General features: G+C 41.5%; 2 protein-coding genes across 2 annotated transcripts; both read left to right on the top strand.

The window, feature by feature from the left end:
* Positions 1–282: 282 nt before the first annotated feature.
* On the top strand, positions 283–12,857 carry POGLUT2 (protein O-glucosyltransferase 2). The gene is made up of 10 exons (XM_052650071.1): positions 283–464; positions 2,061–2,266; positions 4,312–4,517; positions 4,688–4,765; positions 5,123–5,295; positions 5,417–5,654; positions 8,040–8,249; positions 8,937–9,026; positions 10,438–10,545; positions 12,793–12,857. Exons 1-10 carry the CDS (start codon positions 283–285, stop codon positions 12,808–12,810), a joined length of 1,509 nt encoding a protein of 502 aa, XP_052506031.1. The 3' UTR covers positions 12,811–12,857.
* Positions 12,858–14,463: 1,606 nt separating this feature from the next.
* Positions 14,464–20,816, top strand: TEX30 (testis expressed 30). Its single transcript, XM_052650286.1, has 6 exons — positions 14,464–14,528; positions 17,554–17,627; positions 18,113–18,343; positions 19,225–19,276; positions 19,785–19,990; positions 20,638–20,816. The coding sequence occupies exons 2-6, from the start codon at positions 17,613–17,615 to the stop codon at positions 20,809–20,811; spliced, it is 678 nt and encodes a 225-aa protein (XP_052506246.1). The 5' UTR covers positions 14,464–14,528; positions 17,554–17,612; the 3' UTR covers positions 20,812–20,816.
* Positions 20,817–21,824: the final 1,008 nt, after the last annotated feature.

Genomic DNA, 21,824 nt, shown 5'->3' with positions numbered 1-21,824 from the left:
TTACAGAAGCAACGCCGGTTTGTCATCGTCCCAAGAAAGAGGAGCGGCGTGCTTCTTGTCCGTTTCAGCAGAACTGCTGGCATCCTTCAGCTGGACAAGCCTGCGCCCCGGTTGTGACCTTCTGGGGGAGACCTCCGCGCGCGAACAGCACAGCCAGAGACCCCCTCCGGGAGTCTCGCCTGCTGTTGCGATCGGCCGACGCGCCCCCGCCCGAGCCGCGGCTGGCTGCGTCCACCTCTTCCACCTCATTTATCCGTGGATCATCTTGAGTCCAGCTTGTAAATGTTTAGCATTTTGCTACTTTACTGCTTCTTTCTGGGGACCGTTCCAGCACTGGCCGAGAGCGGCGGAGAGAGGCGACTGAGCCCCGAGAAGAGCGAAGTATGGGGTCCCGGACTCAAGGCAGCCGTGGTCCTTCCCGCGCGCTATTTCTACATTCAGGCGGTGGACACATCTGGCGAGAAGTAAGTCCGCAATGGCTCCATGACGATTTGGGAAGGCAGTTCAAGCTTTCTGCTTCTCTCCTCGCGTTCTGTCCTCCCAGAACTCGTTTCTCCACAGCAGTTTAAAATTCAGGACACTTGGGGGCTATTCACATCTCCTTGGAAGTTTATCCCCCTCCTACTCAATTTTTCTCTGTAGCTTTAGAAATCGTTTCCAATTAGCTCTTCTCCTGGCCCTTTTGAAGGGGAGTCCTACATGAGTGCTGAGCAAACAAACCCCTGTACTTTGCTTAAGCTATTCTAAATTTTTTTCTATTTAAATTAATTTATTATTTATTTATTTTATGGAAGTATAGTAGATTTACAGTGTGTTCATTTCTGCTGTATAACAAAGTGGTTCAGTTAGATCTATACATTCTTTCTTATTAATTTTTATTGGAGTATAGTTGCTTTACGATGTTGTGTGTTTCTGCTAGTACAGATGAATCAGCTATATATATACACGTATATCCCCTCTATTTTGGATTTCCTTCCCATTTGGGTCACCACAGAGCACTACATAGATTGGGGTTGACATAGATACAGTCAATCCCAATAGCAGTAGGTATAAAAGAGATAACTAATGAAAACCTAGCACAAGGAACTCTTTTCTAATTTTTGCATAAATCGTTATAAGGAATTTGAACTCAGCTGTTAGAAACTAGTTGGCTTCACCTTTTTCCGGTGCTGCTGTGTTTTCAGGTAGACCTCTGCACATAAGTGTGTTTTGAAACTCAAAATGAAAAATACAACAGGATTCATAACTTTATGGTTGAGGCAGAAAGTATCAAAATATGAATCTCCTATGTGTTTGTTACAACTTTATTTCATCCTACTGCATTCAACTATTCCACTTGTACTTGAAACTTATTTGTAGAATTCACATACCTCTGACATGATTGTCTTTTTATATTGAAGCTGTCTGTGTATATTTTGTTGGCAAAAAAATCTTGGGAATAAGAAGTTTTCCAAAGAAAAGGAAGCTTATAAATTTTGTCACTTGTTTATAAATAGTATGGTTGGGAAACTAAGTACCATCTTAATCTTAACACCAAGAGCATGGCCTTTTGTATAAAAAACCTTTTATACAACATCACTTGGATAATATGCTAACTACTAGCTTTGTCCATGGCTGAGTACAATTTATAATAGTGATTTTTTTTTTTTTAAAGAATCATTGAGAGCGATGTTTCAGAAAACCATTAGAGGCATCATTTGATCACAGATTTCCAGATGTGATGGACACGAAATAAATAGTAGGTTAATAGGACTATTTTTATATATGAAATGCATAAGGATATTCTATGTTTACAGAGATTAGTAGTCTTAAAATACCTCCTTGTAATTTTCTAATGAAACTGTTTTAACTTATCTTGACCATTGTCATCCTCTTCTTATTTTTTTTTTAATCTCCGATCCATCCTATTCATTTTGGTACTGAAAGCATAAGGAAAAGGAAACAAGCACATATTAGGGGGAGGATATAGAGAACAGTCAGGTTCACAGACTGGAGACCATAGTCTTTGTACGTTTGTTTCTTAAAATAAGCTTTATGTTTCACTGTTCTTCCCATCACAGATTCACATCTTCTCCGGGTGAAAAAGTGTTCCAGATTAAAGTCTCAGCCCCAGATGAGCAATTTACTAGAGTTGGGGTCCAGGTTTTAGACCGAAAAGATGGGTCCTACATAGTAAGATACAGAATGTATGCCAGCTACAAAAACCTGAAGATAGAAGTCAAATTCCAAGGTCAACATGTGGCCAAATCTCCATATATTTTAAAAGGTAATGTGGAATATAATTTCAAAACAACAGTGTTTGACTACAATATTACCTGTCATTCAGTCAGTAAAAGCAGGTTAGCCTGATATTTTTCACTGGAAGAAAAAAAATTTTGTTATTGTGTTTCAGTTGCTAAATCAGGTCAGACTCTTAGTGACCCTATGGACTGAAGTTGAAAGCTAAGTTGAGAATCCTGGTAGAAGAAAGAAATGCAAGATTTGAATGGAAATTATAATTCACTAAAGAGGAAAGAACTTAATATGTTCTTTAATATGAACTTAATAGTATTAAGTTCTAGTAATAGAGAATTTGCTTCCGGATGATGCAACATTAGCAAGAACAGTCAAGCTATCTATCTATCTATATATATATATATTTGGTCATAGATGGCACTTTCTTAGTTAGAGACATATGACTTAAGTAGCTGATGAGTGTCACTGAAATTTGGTCAATCACTTCAGGAAGAAAGGGCTTGATAGAGACAAGTTGACTTGAAAGTTGACTGTAGTTTTTTTGGTTTTGTTTCAATGCTATTTTTCCAGAGAAATTCTCCAATGTTTTCTTATATGGGATAAGCGTACAGCTTTCTTCCCTAAAGCCATATCATTCCATCTCAGCAGACATATATCCTAAGATATTAGAGAAGCAAGGAGAATACAGACACACAAATCTTTCTTGACCCACTACTCCAAGAAAGGCAAACGTTTTTCTAGAAAGTGTCTAGGTTCCTTCCCCTAACTCCACTAGAACCACATGGTACCATATAAGCTGTGAAACCTTAAAAAGATGTCCCATTGTCTCCTCCTGCCTGGGTCAAGTGACAATCTGAGAATTACAGAAATAAATGACAGTGAAATCTCAATTCAGATTCTATGTTATGTATTATTTCTACATGTAATTAATTCATTATAGTATTAGTGAAATGGGTGTTTTGAGGATTATTTTGCTTCTTTATATTATCCTTAAAAACCTACTAACCATAGTAGGGGTGCTTTATTTACTTGTATTGTTTTTTTTTGGCCTCACCTCAAGGCTTTTTTTTTTTTTTTCTTTTTTGGACTTCCCTGGTGGCTCAGACGGTAAAGCGTCTGCCTACAACTCAGGAGACCCAGGTTCGATCCCTGCATCGGGAAGATCTCCTGGAGAAGGAAATAGCAATCCACTCCAGCACTCTTGCCTGGAAAATTCCATGGACGGAGGAGCCTGGTAGGCTACAGTCCGTGGGGTCTCAAAGAGTCGGACACGACTGAGCGACTTCAATGTCCGTGTCAAGGCTTGCAGTATCTTAGTTTCCCCACCAGGGATCGAACCCAGGCCCCAGCATCAGAAGCACAGAATCCTAACCACTGGACCATCAGGAAATTCCCACTTGTATTGATCCTTAGGATGATTCACCCATTGAGAAAAGTATCTTAGACATTTTAAGAACTGGTTTGTATAACAGACCATTGAAATATTAATTTCTTGTCACTTTTGTCTTTCATTAAAACAGGGATATGCCTCTGATATCCTTTTACCAATGCTTGGTTATTCTTAAGTACACAAAACATAAAGAGTAATGCTTTGCGGTGCAACAGAAACTAATACAACATTGTAAAGCAACTATACTCCAATAAAATTTAATTTAAAAAAAAGAATAATGGACTATGGGGACTTACCTGGCCATCCAGTGGTTAAGACTCACATGGGGTCCATCCCTGGTTGGGCAACTAAGACCCTACATGCCATGTGGGAAAAAAAAAGAGTAATGGAGGGACTGTGGAAGCCACTTAGAGCAAAATGTAGTACCATTAGCTTTCTTTTGAAGTCACGCCAAGTGGACTTTACTGTGAAAAGATCTTAAGACCCAACCATAAAGAGCCGTCAGAACAGATGTACTCACGATACCCCAGTGTAATAGAAAGGTTTCTCTTTTTAAAATAGGTTTTCCATCAAATTTCCCTCCCCATCTAACTAGGCAGGATCTGAAGTCGTGCTACAAATATCTGTTACACGTTTCACACGCTGAGTGAGATTGTGCCTGTACCCTTTGCTCCGTGTGTCATCAGGGCCGGTGTACCACGAGAGCTGTGACTGTCCCTTGGAAGACAGTGCAGCCTGGCTGCGGGAGATGAACTGCCCAGAAACCTTTGCTCAGATTCACAGAGATCTGGTGCATTTCCCTACCGTTGACCCGGAAAAGATTGCAACGGAAATCCCAAAAAGATTTGGACAAAGACAGAGCTTGTGTCATTATACCTTGAAGGATAACAAGGTGCAGTTGCTTGTTTGTCTTGGTGATTAATTTTTGTTTTGGCCATGTGGCTACAACTAGCTACCTAGTTTTATTAAAAAATATCCTGCCGATCATTGTGATAAGCTTGCTCTCAGTGAAGCCAAAGTGTACTTTTAGACTAATGGAATAAACATGGAATTGTCTTCCAGGTTTATATCAAGACTCACGGTGAACATGTAGGTTTTAGAATTTTCATGGATGCCATACTACTTTCTTTGACTAGAAAAGTAAGTATTTCTTTTCTCTTGTGTATAATGGACAATTTAAATCCAGGTTTTACATCATAGTCTTCCCAGCTGGCACAGTGGTAAAGAATCTGCCCGCAGTGCAGGAGACCTGGGTTCAATCCCTGGGTTGGGAAGATACCCCGGAGAAGGAAGTGGCAACCCACTCCAATATTCTTGCCATGGAGAATTCCGTGGACAGAGGAGCCTGGCGGACTATAGTCCATGGGGTCGCTAAAGAGTCAGACATGACTGAGCTACTAAACAATGACAACCGCAGTGGGGTTTGGACAGTGATAGTGAAATGGCTGATATGAAAAATGATACCATCATTTTAACACTTGGGCTTCTTTGTCCTAGGTGAAGATGCCTGATGTGGAGTTTTTTGTTAATTTGGGAGACTGGCCTTTGGAAAAAAAGAAATCCAGTCCCCACATCCATCCGATCTTTTCTTGGTGTGGCTCCACAGACTCCAAGGATATTGTGATGCCCACCTACGACTTGACAGACTCTGTCTTAGAAACCATGGGCCGGTGAGAGATGGGTTGCAGACAACCCAGAGTCTTGGTTTTCTTTCCTTGATGAGTTTTTTCCCAACACCCCTTGCGAGGCGATGGTTTGGGGGAAACACCTGTTGCACTGTCTGTCTTCCAGAGTCAGTCTGGATATGATGTCCGTGCAGGCCAACACGGGTCCTCCCTGGGAAAGCAAAAACTCTACCGCTGTGTGGAGAGGGCGAGACAGCCGGAAAGAGAGACTGGAGCTGGTTAAGCTGAGCAGGAAGCACCCGGAGCTCATAGACGCTGCTTTCACCAACTTCTTCTTCTTTAAACACGACGAAAGCCTGTATGGTCCCATCGTGAAGCACATTTCATTTTTCGATTTCTTCAAGGTATGACATCATCCAGAGCCAATGCTTTGTGATTTTCCAAATACCTGCATTTTCGTGCTAGGTCACTTCAGTCGTGTCGGACTCTTCGTGACCCTATGGACTGTAACCCACCAGGCTCCTCTGTCCGTGAGGATTCTCCAGGCAAGAGTACTGGAGTGGGTTGCCATTTCCTTCTCCAGGGGATCTTCCCGACCCAGGGATCGAACCCATGTCTTTAACGTCTCCTGCATTGGCAGGCAGGTTCTTTACCACTAGTGCCACCTGGAAAGTCCCACCTGCATTTGAGTGGTGGGAAATCAAGGTAAATTACAGGAGATGAGTGAGTGAGTGATAGTCGTTGCTCAGTGGTGTCCGACTCTTTGCAACCCTATGGACTGGAGCCCACCAGGCTCCTCTGTTTATAGAATTCTCCAGGCAGGAATACCGGAGTGGGTTGCCATTCCCTTCTCCAACAGAAGATGAGAGGTGAGCACAAAATTTTAGGAACATCCAGGCATGGGGCACCAGGGACTAACCAACCCCTAGCAGGCAACCTGGATTGTACTCAGTACCTAGAAAAGTGAAAGTGTTAGTTCCTCAGTCCTGTCCAGCTCTCTGTGATCTCGTGGACCGTAGCCTGCAGGCTCCTCTGTCCTTGGGATTTTCCAGGCAAGCATATGGGAATGGGTTGCCATTCCCTTCTCCAGGAGATCTTCCTAACCCAGGGATCAAATGTGGGTCTCCCACAATGCAGGCGGATTCTTCACTGTCTAAGACACCAGGGAAGCCTTGACTTAGTATCTAGACCTGACATGAAATATGCACCAAGGGAGTTTGGGATTTGGGTAATTTTTCCTCCCAACTGACCTTCAAGAGAAGCATATTTTCACTCCAAACCCTATTTTTATTAAAAAATACATGTAAGTGATTTTATAAATATTTCTCCCCTGAGCCATAGAATCACAATAGACTAAAGAAGGAATATAGAGCAGGTGTCTCTTCCCTTCTGTAGGGAAATGACTTGGAATCCATCCAGTTGTTCTGCTCAGAAACTCTGGGGATTCTACACTCTCTGTGTCTAGAATGTGGGCTGTTTCTATTTTCCCAGGGTTGATCCTTTTTCTGACAACTCCCCTTTCTCAAGCAGTGAGGTATACCACCCTGATCTCTAGACCCCACAAGGGGTTTTGAAGCCTAGTCTGCCATCTCCTGCAGGTGGGAAGGTCAGTGATTGATGAGCTCTGTACAGAGGAGCCTGGTGGGCTACAGTCCACAGGGTCGCAAGAATCAGATGTGGCTGAAGCGACTTACTACACGGAGCGCAAGAAGACTTAAAGATGGCCATTAGCTGAATAATCAGTTTTTCTTCCATATGCCTGTCACAGAAATTTTGGAAAGAAATGGTTATAACCAAAGAGAGCTGATGGCAGCCATTCCTCCTCTGAGAGTGTCCTGTCAGACCTTTGCTTTCTTTCTGTTGTACCTGTTATGATTTATACAGCTTGAAACTATTGACTGGGACATCCCTGGTGGTCCAGTGGTTAAGAGTCTGCCTTGCAAGGTAGGGGATGCAGTTTCGATCCCTGATCTGGGATCCCATATACTGTGGAGCAGCTAAGCCCGTGTGCCCCAACTAGACAGCCTGCATGAAAATCACATGTGCCTCAACTAAGACCCAGTTAAATAAACAGATAAATATTTATTGACCTCTGCCGTGCTAGAAATATTTTGATTCATAAATGTTCTTGCCCCAGAGCTTGTTAATTTCTTTAAGACCTGGGTGTGGCCACCTGATGTTTCAAAGGTGTGGTTAACACAGTTTAGAATGTGCCCTCAGTAGGTACTATCAGGCCATCGATAAAGTAGTCACATGCATGCGAAGTCACTTCAATTGTGTCTGACTCTGACCCTGTGGGCTGTAGCCCACCAGGCTCCTCTGTCTATGGGGATTCTCCAGGCAAGAATACTGGAGTGGGTTACCACTTCCTCCTCCAGGAGATCTCCCCAACCCAGGGATTGAATCCATGTCTCTTACGTCTCCTGCATCAGCAGCTGGATTCTTCACCGTGACTGCCACCTGGGAAGTAGTCATAATAAATCTAATTTCCTTCGCTGGCAGGCTTTGGACAACAGTTGTATCATTTTATTGGCTGCTCCAGCGTTAGACTTGGCACCCTTTCTTGAAATTTGGGGGAACATCGAAATAGGCCCTAGATCTAGGTCTGTGTGTTATGTATACATATAAATAATTAATAGCACTTCCCAAGTGGCAGGGGCCAAGGACAAAATCTAGCCAGTTTGTATCTGAGGATGGTGAGGTTTGATGTGTGGAAAGAGGAAGAGAATAAAGAAGAGTGGGAAGAAGGGAGTTCAGTGGAGGTTCTTCTGCTGTCCCGCTGTTTGCAGCATAAATATCAGATCAACGTCGATGGCACCGTGGCAGCCTACCGCCTACCGTATCTGCTGGTTGGTGACAGTGTGGTGCTGAAGCAGGACTCCATCTACTATGAACACTTCTATAACGAACTGCAGCCCTGGAAACACTACATTCCAATTAAAAGCAACCTGAGCGATCTCCTAGAGAAACTTCAGTGGGCAAAAGATCACGATGAAGAGGTAAGGTCAGTCTCTTTGTTCCCCCAGGTATCATGGGGTCATTTCCATGTCTTGTGCCTGGAAAGCATTCAACATGCTTACATGTGACCCTTTCCTGTAAGTGGGAAGCCACCTCCCCATGCATAGCACAGATCTCTTCAGGGTAAAGCCAGGCATAGTGGCTTGGATTAACTGCCCACTCTGCACATGACACGAAAACCTAAACCTTGGCCTCGATTTTGCTGTCTCACTCAGTTAGATCTGAGCTCCAAGCACTGCCTCACCTCCACTAGCAACATGAAGATAAAGATGGTCAGCCTGGCAGGGGAAGAACTAACTGTGCCGTGGATTAAAATGAAGGATTGCATGAGAGAAGCTTCAAACTAATTGCTAAAATTTATTCAGGCAGTGCATTAAGCTTCATCTTGCATTGACTTTGCAAAGTCATTGTTACTTCGTTTTGTCTCCCCTTTCTGTCCCAGAGAGGCCCATTCTAGAAGGCCCAATATGACTTCTTAAACTATCAAGTCTTAAAAATCTCACTTTGATTTGAACACACTTCCTCTATTAAATGTTCCCTTTACACACAAGACTTCAAAGATACTGTAGCCACTATTTTCCCACCAAAATGTACTTGGAAGATCACTTAGCATATGTCTGCATGGGGACAAATATTTTCATTAAAGGATATTATTCTTGCTCCCATAGGCAAAGAAGATAGCCAAAACAGGACAAGAATTTGCAAGAAATAATCTCATGGGCGATGACATATTCTGTTACTATTTTAAACTTTTCCAGGTCAGTATTTTCTAAGAAAATGGAAATATTTGTAATTGTTCATGTTAGTAGCAAGTAATGTTTCACTGAACAATTTCTAAAAGTATTTTCATTAAGGAGATACATATATACCTCTGTAAGTGAAAGTCAGGGATAAGTATTAAATTATAGTAAAAGTGAAGGATGCCAAGGAATAGCTAATGGAGAATGCCACAACCTTAAGGGAAAGGTGTTAATGTTAGAACTGTGTGGCATGTGGTTAGAAAAGTGGTCTCTGAGCCTAGAAAGTTATTGTGCGAGGATTCTCATTTGTTTTTTGTACAAAACCGCTACTGTGTTACTGTCTCTTTCTCTATACAGTGCAAGCTATGTTTGGACCTGTTGTGCTTACCCCATATGGGCCATAACTTCTCTTGCAATTTGCCTTTATGGACTTAACCCATTTAGGGATTGTAGTCAAAGCCTACCTGACAATTTGAAAGGTTCTGTTTTTTAAAAAATGCAGTCTTAAGCATGTAATTCGCTAATAAATAGTTCTAGCTCTAAGTTAGATTCTTTTAATCTCAGAGTTGCAGAATTCTAGATATTGAGCCCAGTGTCTCAGGCTCTGCTACAGAACAAAGTTGGTCATTGCTGATCCCCTCCCCCTTTGTAACCTTTCCTAAAGAGTGATATGTAAACTATAGAAAGAACTGGGGGGGATTTGCTAATCTGAATTCCTAAAGAGCCACAGGTTATTAGAGTTCATTCATTCAACTCACATGTACTAGAACATAAGCACCTCGCCCAGAACTTAGGACAAGGAAGCCCATGATGAACGAAGACGTGACTGAGGCTGTACCAGCTGTGGTGGGTCAGGCAGAAATAGTCTGTCCTCAGATTCTCAGTTAAGGGAAGATGGGAACACAGTCATTTTTACTACGTGGCAGAAGATGAAAATAAATACCATAAAAGAGTCATAAATGAAGGGTAGAGTTAGGAGTGGACCATTAGAAATAGGACAGTCACCTCTCAGAAGCTCTGTTGTGGGGTTTTAAGGAGGGCCTTGCATTTCGTAACTGGGCGCAGGTGAATTAAACAGACCGAGTTCTAGCAAACTCCAGTGTATCTAATTTGGTAAGTGCGCCTTACATTGTTGTTCAGTCACTGAATTGTGTCTGACTCTTCGCGACCCCGTGAACGCAGCACGCCAGGCTTCCCTGTCCTTCACTGTCTCCCAGAGTTTGCTCAAACTCACGTCCATTGAGTCAGTGGTGCCATCCAATCATCTCATCCTCTGTCACCCCCTTTTCCTCCTGCCCTCAATCTTTCCCAGCATCAGGGTCTTTTGCAATGAGTCAGCTTTTTGCATCAGGTGGCCAGAGTATTGGACCTTCTGTTTCAGCATCTTAAATGCTAAATAAAACATGCTTTCGTATTGTTGCCTGTACAGGAATATGCCAGTTTACAAGTGAGTGAGCCCCAGATCCGAGAGGGCATGATGAGGGTAGAGCCAGAGACCGAGGATGACCTCTTTCCTTGCACGTGCCACAGGAAGAAGGTAACCGGAACTGACCTCCTAGCCAATGTCACAGGAAGAACTAACCGTGATCCGAGTCCTCATTCTCCCCTTTACTCATTCAGTCAGGCAGCAACTACTCAAACTCCTCCTGGAGCCTCTAAGCAACTCATTCTAGCAGAGGCAGAAAAAACAGTTACCAACAAAAGGCAAAAAAGAAAAAAAAAAAAAAACCAGGTGCTAAGATGCAGTGAAGCGAAGATACATAGGAGCTCCCAGCAAAGTGGAGGGAGGCCTTTTTTATTGTGAGAATTACAGATCACATGGCATTTGAATAGATATTTGCAGTTTGCAAAGTATTTTCACATGTATCATCTAATAGCCTCATCTCCCTGTGAGATAGTTTCTGCAAAGTTTATCATCCCAGTTTAGAGATGAAAAAATATATAACCATGATTATTCATGTTAATAGATTATGCATTTAAACGTGATCTCTGTTAGTACCACTACGTTACTGGGCTTCCCTGGTGGCTCAGATGGTAAAGCGTCTGCCTGCAATGAGGGAGACCCGGGTTCGATCCTTGGGTCGGGAAGATCCCCTGGAGAAGGAAATGGCAACCCACTCCAGTACTCTTGGCTGGTCCAGTCCATGGGATCCTCCAGGCAAGAGTACTGGAGTGGGTTGCCATGCCCTCCTCCAGGGCACCTTCCCAACCCAGGGTTCAAACCTGCATCTCCACTGTCTCCTGCATTGCAGGTGGATTCTTTACTGCTGAGCCACCGGCCAAGTCACATACAAGCTCTGCTGCTAAGTCACTTCAGTCGTGTCTGACTCTGTGCAACCCCATAGAGGGCAGCCCACCAGGCTCCCCCATTCCTGGGATTCTCCAGGCAAGAACACTGGAGTGGGTTGCCATTGCCTTCTCCAATGCTGGAAAGTGAAAAGTGAAAGTGAAGTCGCTCAGTCGTGCCCGACCCTCAGCGACCCCATGGACTGCAGCCTTCCAGGCTCCTCAGTCCATGGGATTTACATACAAGCTCACTGATTGTTAAATATTTTGGAATTCTGCATGGTGGTTAACCTTTGGTAGTTTGGAATACACCTGGTTGCAGTATTTACACCATGAAACCAGCACCTGCTGAAATTAGTTTTATTTTGCTTCATTTGGTTTTGTTTTGGATTTGCCCCTAGCTAGCCTTCAGAGGAGAAGGCAATGGCACCCCACTCCAGTACTCTTGCCTGGAAAACACCAGGGATGGAGGAAGCTGATGGGCTGCAGTCCATGGGGTCGCTAAGACTGAGCGACTTCACTTTGACTTTTTACTTTCATGCATTGGAGAAGGAAATGGCAACCCACTCCAGTGTTCTTGCCTGGAGAATCCCAGGGACGGGGGAGCCTGGTGGGCTGCCATCTATGGGGTCACCCAGAGTCGGACATGACTGAAGTGCTTAGCAGCAGCAGCAGCCTTCAGAAGTGGTACAGCATCAGTGATAACTCCTCTCAGTGCTGCAAGGCCACAGAATCACTGAAAACCAGTTTCAAAACAGAAATGGCCAAAATTGGAAGGTGCTCCCACATGGAGTTTGATTTGGTATCAGAATGAGTCTGTTGGCTCCAAATGGAACTGGGTGACTGCCTTACACCACTCCTCTTTTTTTAAATTTATTTTTATCTCTTAAGTGACTTCCAGGCATGCCAAACGATTCCCCTGATTGGTAGAACTTACGACTAGAATGATAGCTTTATTGATTTTCCCACCCCTCGTGGTCTACTCTGGCCATTCACTGATACTGTTCAGAACACAAGCCTTTACCATAATACAGACCCTTAGATGTTCAGGTTCCCACCAATGAGACTTTACCCTTAGATGATTTCATATAATAAAATCCTAAAATTTTATTTGAATCCTAAAATTCAAATAATAAAGTACTAAAGCCCTCTAGTGATGACTCTGCTTTGTTTATCCCTTCCTTCATCTTTGTGTGCTTGTGTGCTCAGTTGCTAAATCGTGTCCGACTCTTTGTGACCCTGTGGACTGTAGCCCACCAGGCTCCTCTGTCCATGAGATTTTCCAGGCAAGAATACTGGAATGGGTTGCCATTTCCTCCTCCAGGGCATCTTCCCCACCCAGGGATCAAACCCGCATCTCCTGCATTGGCAGGCAGATCTGAGCCACCAGGGAAGCCTCTTTTGTCTTTAGGGGAAAGTAATTAATAGACTAAATGTAAGCCTTCTTACTCATGGAAAACTTCTTGATGGCTCTAAATATTTTGTTTCTTAATTGCAGACCAAAGATGAACTGTGATATGCAAAATACCTTTCCTTCAAATAGTGGTGCTCTGAAGACTCTTCTTAAGTGAAAAGAAGAATGTCTTCTAAATACTAATTCCGTGCTCTATGATTGTCTGGATTATGAAGATCTGTTTCTTCTTATGCAGTATTTCCACGATGGTCATTGGAAGTACATTTTTAGAATTTTATAATAAAATCACTTTTATTTTAAAGGCCTGTGTTGTGCTCATCATTAGCTGTGTTTGGACCATGGAGCAGTAAAAAAAAAAAAAGGGTGTCTGAGTCCTGAACTCAGTCTGAAGTATGTCAAAAGCCATCACCTACCTAGATACACAGTTTACATGACAAAGCAGTAAACTTCTGACTTGTTTACACTATTATTTTAGATAATCAGTCACTCACAGCCAAACTGAATACTAATTAATATACCTTCCAAGGTTTTTTGTAATCTGGCCTCTTCCTGTATCCATTACAAATGGATTTTATTTAACAAGTATTTTAACAACCACTACTAAAATATGAAATTTCCAATTATTAAAAAGGAAGCACATTAAAATTGTATTAAATGCTTTTCAGGCATCTATTTACATGTTCATGTTTTATGGTGATTTATTCTGTTCCATTAATCCATGATGAACTACATTATTGCTATTCTTATTTTGAAACACTATAGAACATTATAAAAACTCTAGTACATCCAATTATGTATTGTTTTAATCCATGGATGGACTAATCATGCTAATATTCGGCTAAATCTGGCCCACCACCAATTTTTGGACAGCCTGCAAGTTAAGGATGATTTTAAAACTTTTAAATGGTTGAAAAAAATCAAGAAAAGAGTAGTAATAATGACATGCAAAATTTATCTGAAATGGAAGTTTTGGTGTCCATAGTTTTGTATTAGTTTCCTATTGCTGCTGTGACAAAGTATTAATACCACAAATTTAGTGGTTTAAAACAAGAGGAATTCAATCTCAGGGTTGGATTTGAGAGTCAGGAATCAGTGTTTCTGGGACAATGGCGATGTATTTGGAGGACTGGTCTCTTCCTGAGGCTCTGAGGGCAGAATGCCTTGTCTGGCTCCCAGGGCTGCGTTTCTTATGGTTCTTGTCTTGTGGCCCCTTCATTTTCCCAGCCAGCAGCTCAGCATCTTCAAATCTTTGTCATCACACTGCCTTCTCTCTCTGAGTGATGCAGCACTGTTCTTTATAACAAGTCAAACAGTGGAAACCATCCAAATAGCCATCCACCAGTGAATGGATAAACGAAATGTGGATTTATCCGTAAACTTGAATACTACTCAGCAATGAAAAGGAACGAGTTATAAGGAGCAAAGTACTATTAGATAAGATACAATATGGATGGAATCTTCTGATCACGCGGCATGCGGTGTCTTAGTTTTATGACCAGTGCAACTGCTGGAAGGATATGGCTGGGACGCCGAAGGATCCTGAGCAAGTCGCGGGTGAGCAGCGAGGGGAGGCGGCCCGGCAGCGCCCCCTGGGTTTGAGCAGCAGACACCGCCACAGCAGAGGCGGCAGGGGCGGGAAAACTCCCGCTCCCAGCGTGCCCCGCGCGCCGGCTCGCGCGCCTGGGGGCGGGGCCTGCGTGCGCCTGCGCTGTAGCGGAACGCGCTGGCGGGCGCGGCGAGGCGGTCGCTTCGAGTGTGGTAGTTCGCTCCCAGAAGGGAGTGAGGACGGTTAGGTGCTGCCGGCCGCTTTCCCGTCCCTGGTAAGTGCGGCGGCTGTGGCGGCGGCGGCGGCAGCGGTCGGGGCTGCTACTTGGGAACGACTTCCGAGGGCTTTCCGCGGTCCCTCCAGAGGCGTTTCGGGCTCGCGGCCGTTGCCCCTCAGGGGCTGTTGGGCGGCTCCGTGAGGCGTGAGGCGTCGGTTAGGTCCCGCGGGCCGCGGCCGCTGGGGCTTCGGCCGGCCGGTCGGGAGGCTCCGAGAAGGGACGGTGCGGGCGGGGCGAGCCGGGCACCGGCGGCCCCCGAGCGAGGAGGGTCTCCCGCGCGCCGGCCACCGTGCAGCCCCGACGGGCGGAATCGGACGGTCCTCGGGCGCCTTTGGGTCCCCCAACCGCGGGAAGCCTGGCCTCGAGTTTCTGCCCTTGTTCCGCTTGTTGTCGACGCAGCCCGGACCCGCGACCCCCCTGAAGAACTTGAAGTCTGACAGTTGCCATTGCGTTTGCCTCGCGATTTCTAACGTTCCGCCCGGACAAGGCGGATAACGCCCGAACGTTTTTTTCCAACTGAAAGTTAAGGGGTGGTGGCATCCGATCATCCGGCTTCGGATGTGGTCTCTGTCGCGTCCTGACGACAGTAGTCACACAAATCACTCTTGAAAACGCCCACAAGCGTGGGCACGCGGGTCCAGACGGTGAACCGTCGCAGCCTCTCTCCGAAGTTGGTGGCGTTTGCTGCCTTTGAAGACACCGAGGCGCAGCCAGGCTCCAACCCCGCCGCCCCTTCTAACCCGCTAAACCCGAGATTTATTAGCTAGAGCAGGTCGGAATTAGATCCTAGTGCCGGCTCACTATTGCCCCTATAATCCAGCACGTGTGTGCACTGTTGGCAAGGACAGACTGTCCATCACGCAAGAGAGTGGCGTTTGCCAGAAAAAAAAACCACGAACACCCTACTTGTCGAGGAATAGTAGAGCATTCTAGGTTAAGAGAGTGGGTTGAGGACGTGTATCTAATTTTACTCCCTGAAATCTCACTGAATGTACAGTACAGGGATTTTCAAAAAGACACAAACCCACAGAGCTGAAGAAAATGGGAAAGAAACAATAGCAGTAAAATACTGGGCTCCAGAAAGCAAGCGTCGTACAATTATATACATATATAAGAAACAAAATCTTCAAAATGTGCAGAAACTGGCAGCCCAGGACACTTTGGGAGCTGGCAATGAATGGTGCTGGGGATGGGTGTGGATGGCTCAAGTAAAGACCACTTGGGTGAGGTCTGTCTGAGAAGTAATTAGATAGCAAGCTCTCCTTCCCCGTTTCACACTGGTAGGATACTGCTTCTCTCCCACCAGGAGACTGGAGGCTCCTCTTGAGAACATAAAACGGGATCTTTGAACCTGGGGACCCCAGGCGCAATTACGAGGCTACATTTGTGAAAACAGACAGTGAAGGCTGAAACTCTTCATCCTCCTCCTCCAGTTTAAATCCCAGAACTTTTTGCAGCTGGTCTAATACCTTTCAGGCTCTGTATGAGAATTCTACACACACATACACGTAAAGGGAAGGATCTGTACAATAAATTAGTCACAGTGATGGCTTCTTGGAAGGAAGAGGAACTTCGTGGCTGGGGGGAGAAATGTGAAGAGACTTAACTATTCACACATTTTATTCTTTTAAAATAATGTACCATGTGCATATATTGCCTATTCAAAAATGAAATGTTTCTTAAATGCAAATAAATACACCCTTTGACACAGGAATTTATAGATATGTCTACACACGTGTAAAATAATAAGTACAGTGCCACTCATTGCAATATTGCTTTAGCAAAAGATTGGAAACAGTCTCAATTTTCATTAATAGATGGTTAGTAAAATAAATTTTATACAACCCTCCTTTGGAATATTTTGTAGTCATAAATAGTGAAAGAAGCTCATTGTATAAAAAAGAGTAATCACAAAGATGTATGTTGGGGAGGGGGTTCAGAAAAATATATTACTAGTTTTATAAAAAGATGTGTGTATGTATATATGTATATAAAATACCTGAAAGATAAGCAGAATATTGATTGCCTTTGAAGAGGAGATCTGGATGGTAAGGCAAAAGTGGAATTAGGGAGAGACTTTTCACTGTATATTTTTGAACATTTTGAACATGTTATTCATTGAATAAATTAGTAAATGTTAATAGGAAAAAAATTAATGATCCTGATGTTAAGCATATCCTCAACAATAAAAGATCTCTTACTACAAGAAAGAATACTGTGTAACAACCCTGAAATCTTAGTGGCTCAGAGCATTTCATGCCCTTGATTCTTCAGGTAGACATTTCATGGTTCTTCAGTGGTTTCGATGTTGATTGGACTAGGCTGGACTCCAGACTTCAGTTTTGAGTTCAGATCTGCTCCATGTATCTTCACTTCATTTTTCCATGAAGCAAAAATACATGGAGCGTACTTTTCTTGGGGCTGACGGTGAGAGTTTAAGAGCACTTCTGGAAAATTTGCCATGCTTCAGCTCAGAAGTGGCACTGAAACATCTTTTGGTTAAAGCAAGTCACATAGTCAAGCCCAAAGGTAATAGTGTGAAGATATACATTCTGTCTACTGGGAGGTTTCTGCAGTCTCAGGACGAAGGATGTGGATGAATGCTTCCATTGCAGGGTAGAAGGAAGAATTGGGACCAGTAAAGACGAAGGAAGTGGGTTAGTAGAAAGATGCTGTGAAATTAGGTTGAAGATAGTTGGTTGAGAATAAAGATGCTTAGGAAAAATACATATTTATATGTACCAAGATATAGCATCCAACTTTGATATGAGTCTTCTTACAGAATGCATATTATGGTATCACATTGACTTTATCTTAGATAACATCTGCCAGCCCCACTCCTGGCCCTATAACCAATTCTGAATGACCATAGGAATGAAAATAAATAAGGTACATGTAAAGGTATCAGTTCTTAAAGTAGTTATAAATGTCTTTATTTTAGCTACTAAATGCGTTCATTAATAGTTCTTGTATCATATCCATGTCTGCCAACCCACCTTTCACAATAGAATCTTCTTTTCAGGGAGATGTCCTTTGCGTCTCAGATGTAATGCACTTAAAGTTTGTTATTCAACAGTGAAAATGAGTCATACAGAGGTAATACATATTTTCATACATTCTGCATCTTCAGGATTCCTTTTTTTTTTTTCTTCTTGTAGTCATGTGGCTCCAGAATAATTTTCTTATTTTCAGCTTGTACTGTGAGAGACAATATAGCATTAGTGGTTAGGAGTGAGAACTTTGGAGCAGACTGCCTGAATTTGGATCTTGGCTAGTGGATATATAACCTTGGGCACATGATATAACGTACTGTGCCTCAGTTTTCTCATCTCTGAAATGGAAATTGTAACAGTACTTACCACAGAATTCTTAGAAAGGTTAAATGAGTTAATACATAAAGAGCAGTTATGATAATATCTGACATACAATAAGTACTTAAATATAAATTATTATTAATATTGCTTTTTATTTTGAGGCTGTGATTTGAATCATTTGTATTACAGAACAAACCTATATAGTTATTCATTTGTCTGAATAGGCATGGAAGTAATTTTTGACCCCTTTATTCTCTTCAATTCCAGGTAAAATTAAAAATACCTTTTGGAAATAAATTGCTAGATGCTGTTTGTTTGGTACCTAACAAGAGCTTAACATATGGAGTCATTCTTACACATGGAGCGTCAGGAGATATGAATCTCCCTCATTTGACGTCACTGGCATCCCATCTTGCCACTCATGGGTTTTTTTGCCTGAGGTTTACCTGTAAAGGCCTTAATATTGTACATAGAATTAAGGCATATAAATCAGTTTTGGTAAGAAAATTTCTTTATATTTACTAAAAACAATTCTATTTTTTAAATGCACAGTAAATTGACAAATTTTATTAGTCATTTGGTTTAATTTTAAAAACACTAATGAATAGTCTTAGAAACTCAACAGTGTGTGAAGGCTGGGTAGTGGTCAGATTGCTCTTTTTTGCCATCAGTTTCTATAGGGATGAGTGCTCACGTCATAGATGTTTCTCCATGACACTGCCAAGGCATCTACTTATGATGTAATTTCCTTCTTGGAATTATATAACTTAAGCATATACAGTTCTAGACAGCCTCATATGCTGTGAGTGTACAATTAGCATGATTTCCACGTTGGAAACTAAAATCCCTGGATGAAACCCGAAATTTCTTTTTATCCAAATTACTTCAATCGTGCTAAGTTTTTCAGAGCTTTAAATCAGATGTTAGTTGTAGCATTATCAGATTTTGCCTTCAGTTCAGTCGCTCAGTCGTGTCCGACTCTTTGTGACCCCATGAATCGCAGCCCTCCAGGCCTCCCTGTCCATCACCAACGAGTTCACTCAGACTCATGTCCATCGAAGTTGGAAGCTTTTAACTGGCTCTTTTTTTTCCCTCCAAATTTTTTTCTTTAAAAATGTTTTAGTACTTGAATTTTTTAGACAGTGTTTTTGTTTTCCCCACATATTTGCGTGTATTACCCAATATATGACTTGATGGTGAAGGCATGACCAGAAGAGCAAAGAACTGGTTACCTCTTCCAAGTAGAATCCCTTAAAATGTTGTGGTTGTCTTTGTAAAAGTTTTTATACACTTTAGTAATGATGAGAAATATGTGTTGGTTTTTCCAGTGGAATATTTCATAGGAGAAGAATTGATGGTTTTTTGGTTGATTTTTCTAGAATTACCTAAAGACCTCAGGAGAATACAAACTTGCAGGTGTTTTCCTTGGAGGTAAGTTGCAATACTTGTGAATACTTGTTTTAAAATCTACTCACATTAATACAGGAATAGGTAATCAAGAATTAAAATTAATGACAGGAATAGAGTTAAGGATTTTTTTTTTGTTTTGTTAAGTCACTTCCAGGTATAATAACATCAAGGTACTTTAATACTTAAAATAAATTTAAGCCAAATACACATGTATTATAACCCAAAGACGTCTCCTTTTATTAAATTCTTGAGTCATCCTCTGAACTGATCCCTTCACAAGGTTTGTCTTTACCTCTTTAAGTATTCTTTCAATAAATAATTTTTTTTTTTTTTAAGATTTGATTTAGGATCAGTTTTTAGCTCTTCACAAGTCTGTGGGTATTGTGGCTTGTTAATTGCCACCTTCTGTTGGTTAAGTATAGATAAGCAATATGATGGATGCATAGTAAATTAAATCTGCCATTATCATCACTACTACTTTATGTGAATGTCTGTATTTCAAACTGAACTTGATCTTAATTGATTTTAGGTCGTTCAATGGGCTCAAGAGCAGCTGCCTCTGTACTGTGTCATATTGAGCCTGATGATGCTGATGATTTTGTTCGAGGTCTCATTTGTATTTCCTATCCACTGCACCATCCAAAACAGCAGCATAAACTTAGAGATGAAGATCTCTTTCGTATAAAAGATCCTGTACTGTTTGTGTCAGGCTCAGCAGATGAAATGTGTGAAAAGGTGATTATGACTTGCTATTTGTGTGAATGAAACAGAATGAAAGAAACATCTTGGGAACAAGATGCTACCTGCAACATTCACTCTCTTTAAAAAGATGCTGGTTTTACTATGCTGCTTTTGTGTCTTTGGTACCCTGTTACTGAGGGAAATCTAAAACTATGAGCATACTGACAATATTCAACCCTTGTAATTAGGTATAAATTACAAACTCTTACTTAGCAAATGAAGGATTAATATCTGAATCTTGTGAATTTGGGATTACTAGACTGTATATTTGTTTTATCATTTCAACATTTAATCAGATTCTTCAAATTTGTTATAAAATTGACCCTTGAAGAAAAGTAACTTGTACATATTACTAAATTTTAGTGTCTTTCCCAGAATATATAATTTTCTTGGAAAAAATACTTCTTATAAGAATTTTTTGACTTGTCAAGAATGAATGCTTGATCTGTACTATGGTGTTGCTATATGTAAGAAGTCTGTATTGTTACTTCTTGCACGATCCATTGCCTCAGAAGTTATCTGTAGAGTAGGTTTTAATATTTAGTGAATGGATGCCAAGTATAGGCGGGGTAGGAGAGAGTAAATCTTTATGAAACACCAATAGGGTATTAGTCTAGTATCATCTTCTTTTTTCCTTTTAGAACTTGTTGGAGAAAGTGGCACAGAAAATGCAAGCTCCTCATAAAATCCACTGGATTGAGAAGGCAAATCATTCCATGGCAGTGAAAGGACGATCAACAAATGATGTTTTCAAAGAAATAAACACACAGATTTTGTTTTGGATCCAGGAAATTACTGAAACAGACAAGAAATAATTGTCTATAAGTTAAAGGCTATGTTATTTTGAATACAAATACAGTTAATTTGTTAAAGAAGAGCATACTTCTTGGCATTATGAGATATATTTCAGACTAATTTAATGTTCTTTCATGTTCCCCTGTTTTTAAAACACATTTTAATTGTGAAATTAATGTTCTTTATAAAATGTCTCTTAAAAGTGCTGTTATAGTTGTATAAAGATGATGTACAAATATTGAAGGTGGTCTAAATATAATTTATTTACTTTAATAAGTTTTGAAAAATTAAACGTTGAATTTTGTTACAACAGAACTTTTGTCTTATTGCAGTGCAACTCAGAAAGTGCTCTTAATTGTGCAGAGCAGTGTAGTCTTTATGAAGGAAAAACAATGCTTTAGTAAATGTAGTCAGTTTTATACAATGTATACATCTAAGTCACCTAATGTTTTGCTAAATCTCAAGGGATAGATCAAGATACATTTTCAAATATGAGGACTCTGAACATTGTTTTTAGAATAAAGTAACAACTTTTATTGAATAAATGTTTATTGAAGGTCTGTTACAGGAAAAGCTTCATTAGGTTTACAACAATGAGTAAACATTTGGAGTTTAATATAGTAGGGGAACTTGATGTCTAAAGCTCTCTGATTAAGGAGAGAATGAAATGAGTAAATAGTGGAACTAACATCTGTGTTGTATCTAGACAGAGTTAGGGCTCTTAATTTTGCTTTGAGAAGTGCAGGTATCACTTGGACTAGACTTGAATGGTATTAGTTAGATATGAAAATTTTAGTTTCTATATTTCCTATAAAAAATGCAAAAAATTTGATGAGGCTGATGATCTATCGTATAAGTTTGTAGTGAGCAGTGGTTTCTCTACAGTAGGAAATTAACTCCCTGAGTTCCCTACTGACCTCAGGTTAGGCTGTTCCGACAGCCAGGGCAGCCTAGGAAGCTTTCAGTGTTTTCAGGTCCCTTGTTTCTCCTGCCCTGATGAAGTCAATGGATTTTAATTTTTCTAAATAGTGCA

Source organism: Budorcas taxicolor, chromosome 12 (assembly GCF_023091745.1).
Source record: "Budorcas taxicolor isolate Tak-1 chromosome 12, Takin1.1, whole genome shotgun sequence".
NCBI classification, from domain to species: domain Eukaryota; kingdom Metazoa; phylum Chordata; class Mammalia; order Artiodactyla; family Bovidae; genus Budorcas; species Budorcas taxicolor.
This window is presented reverse-complemented; position numbering and strand designations above follow the sequence as displayed.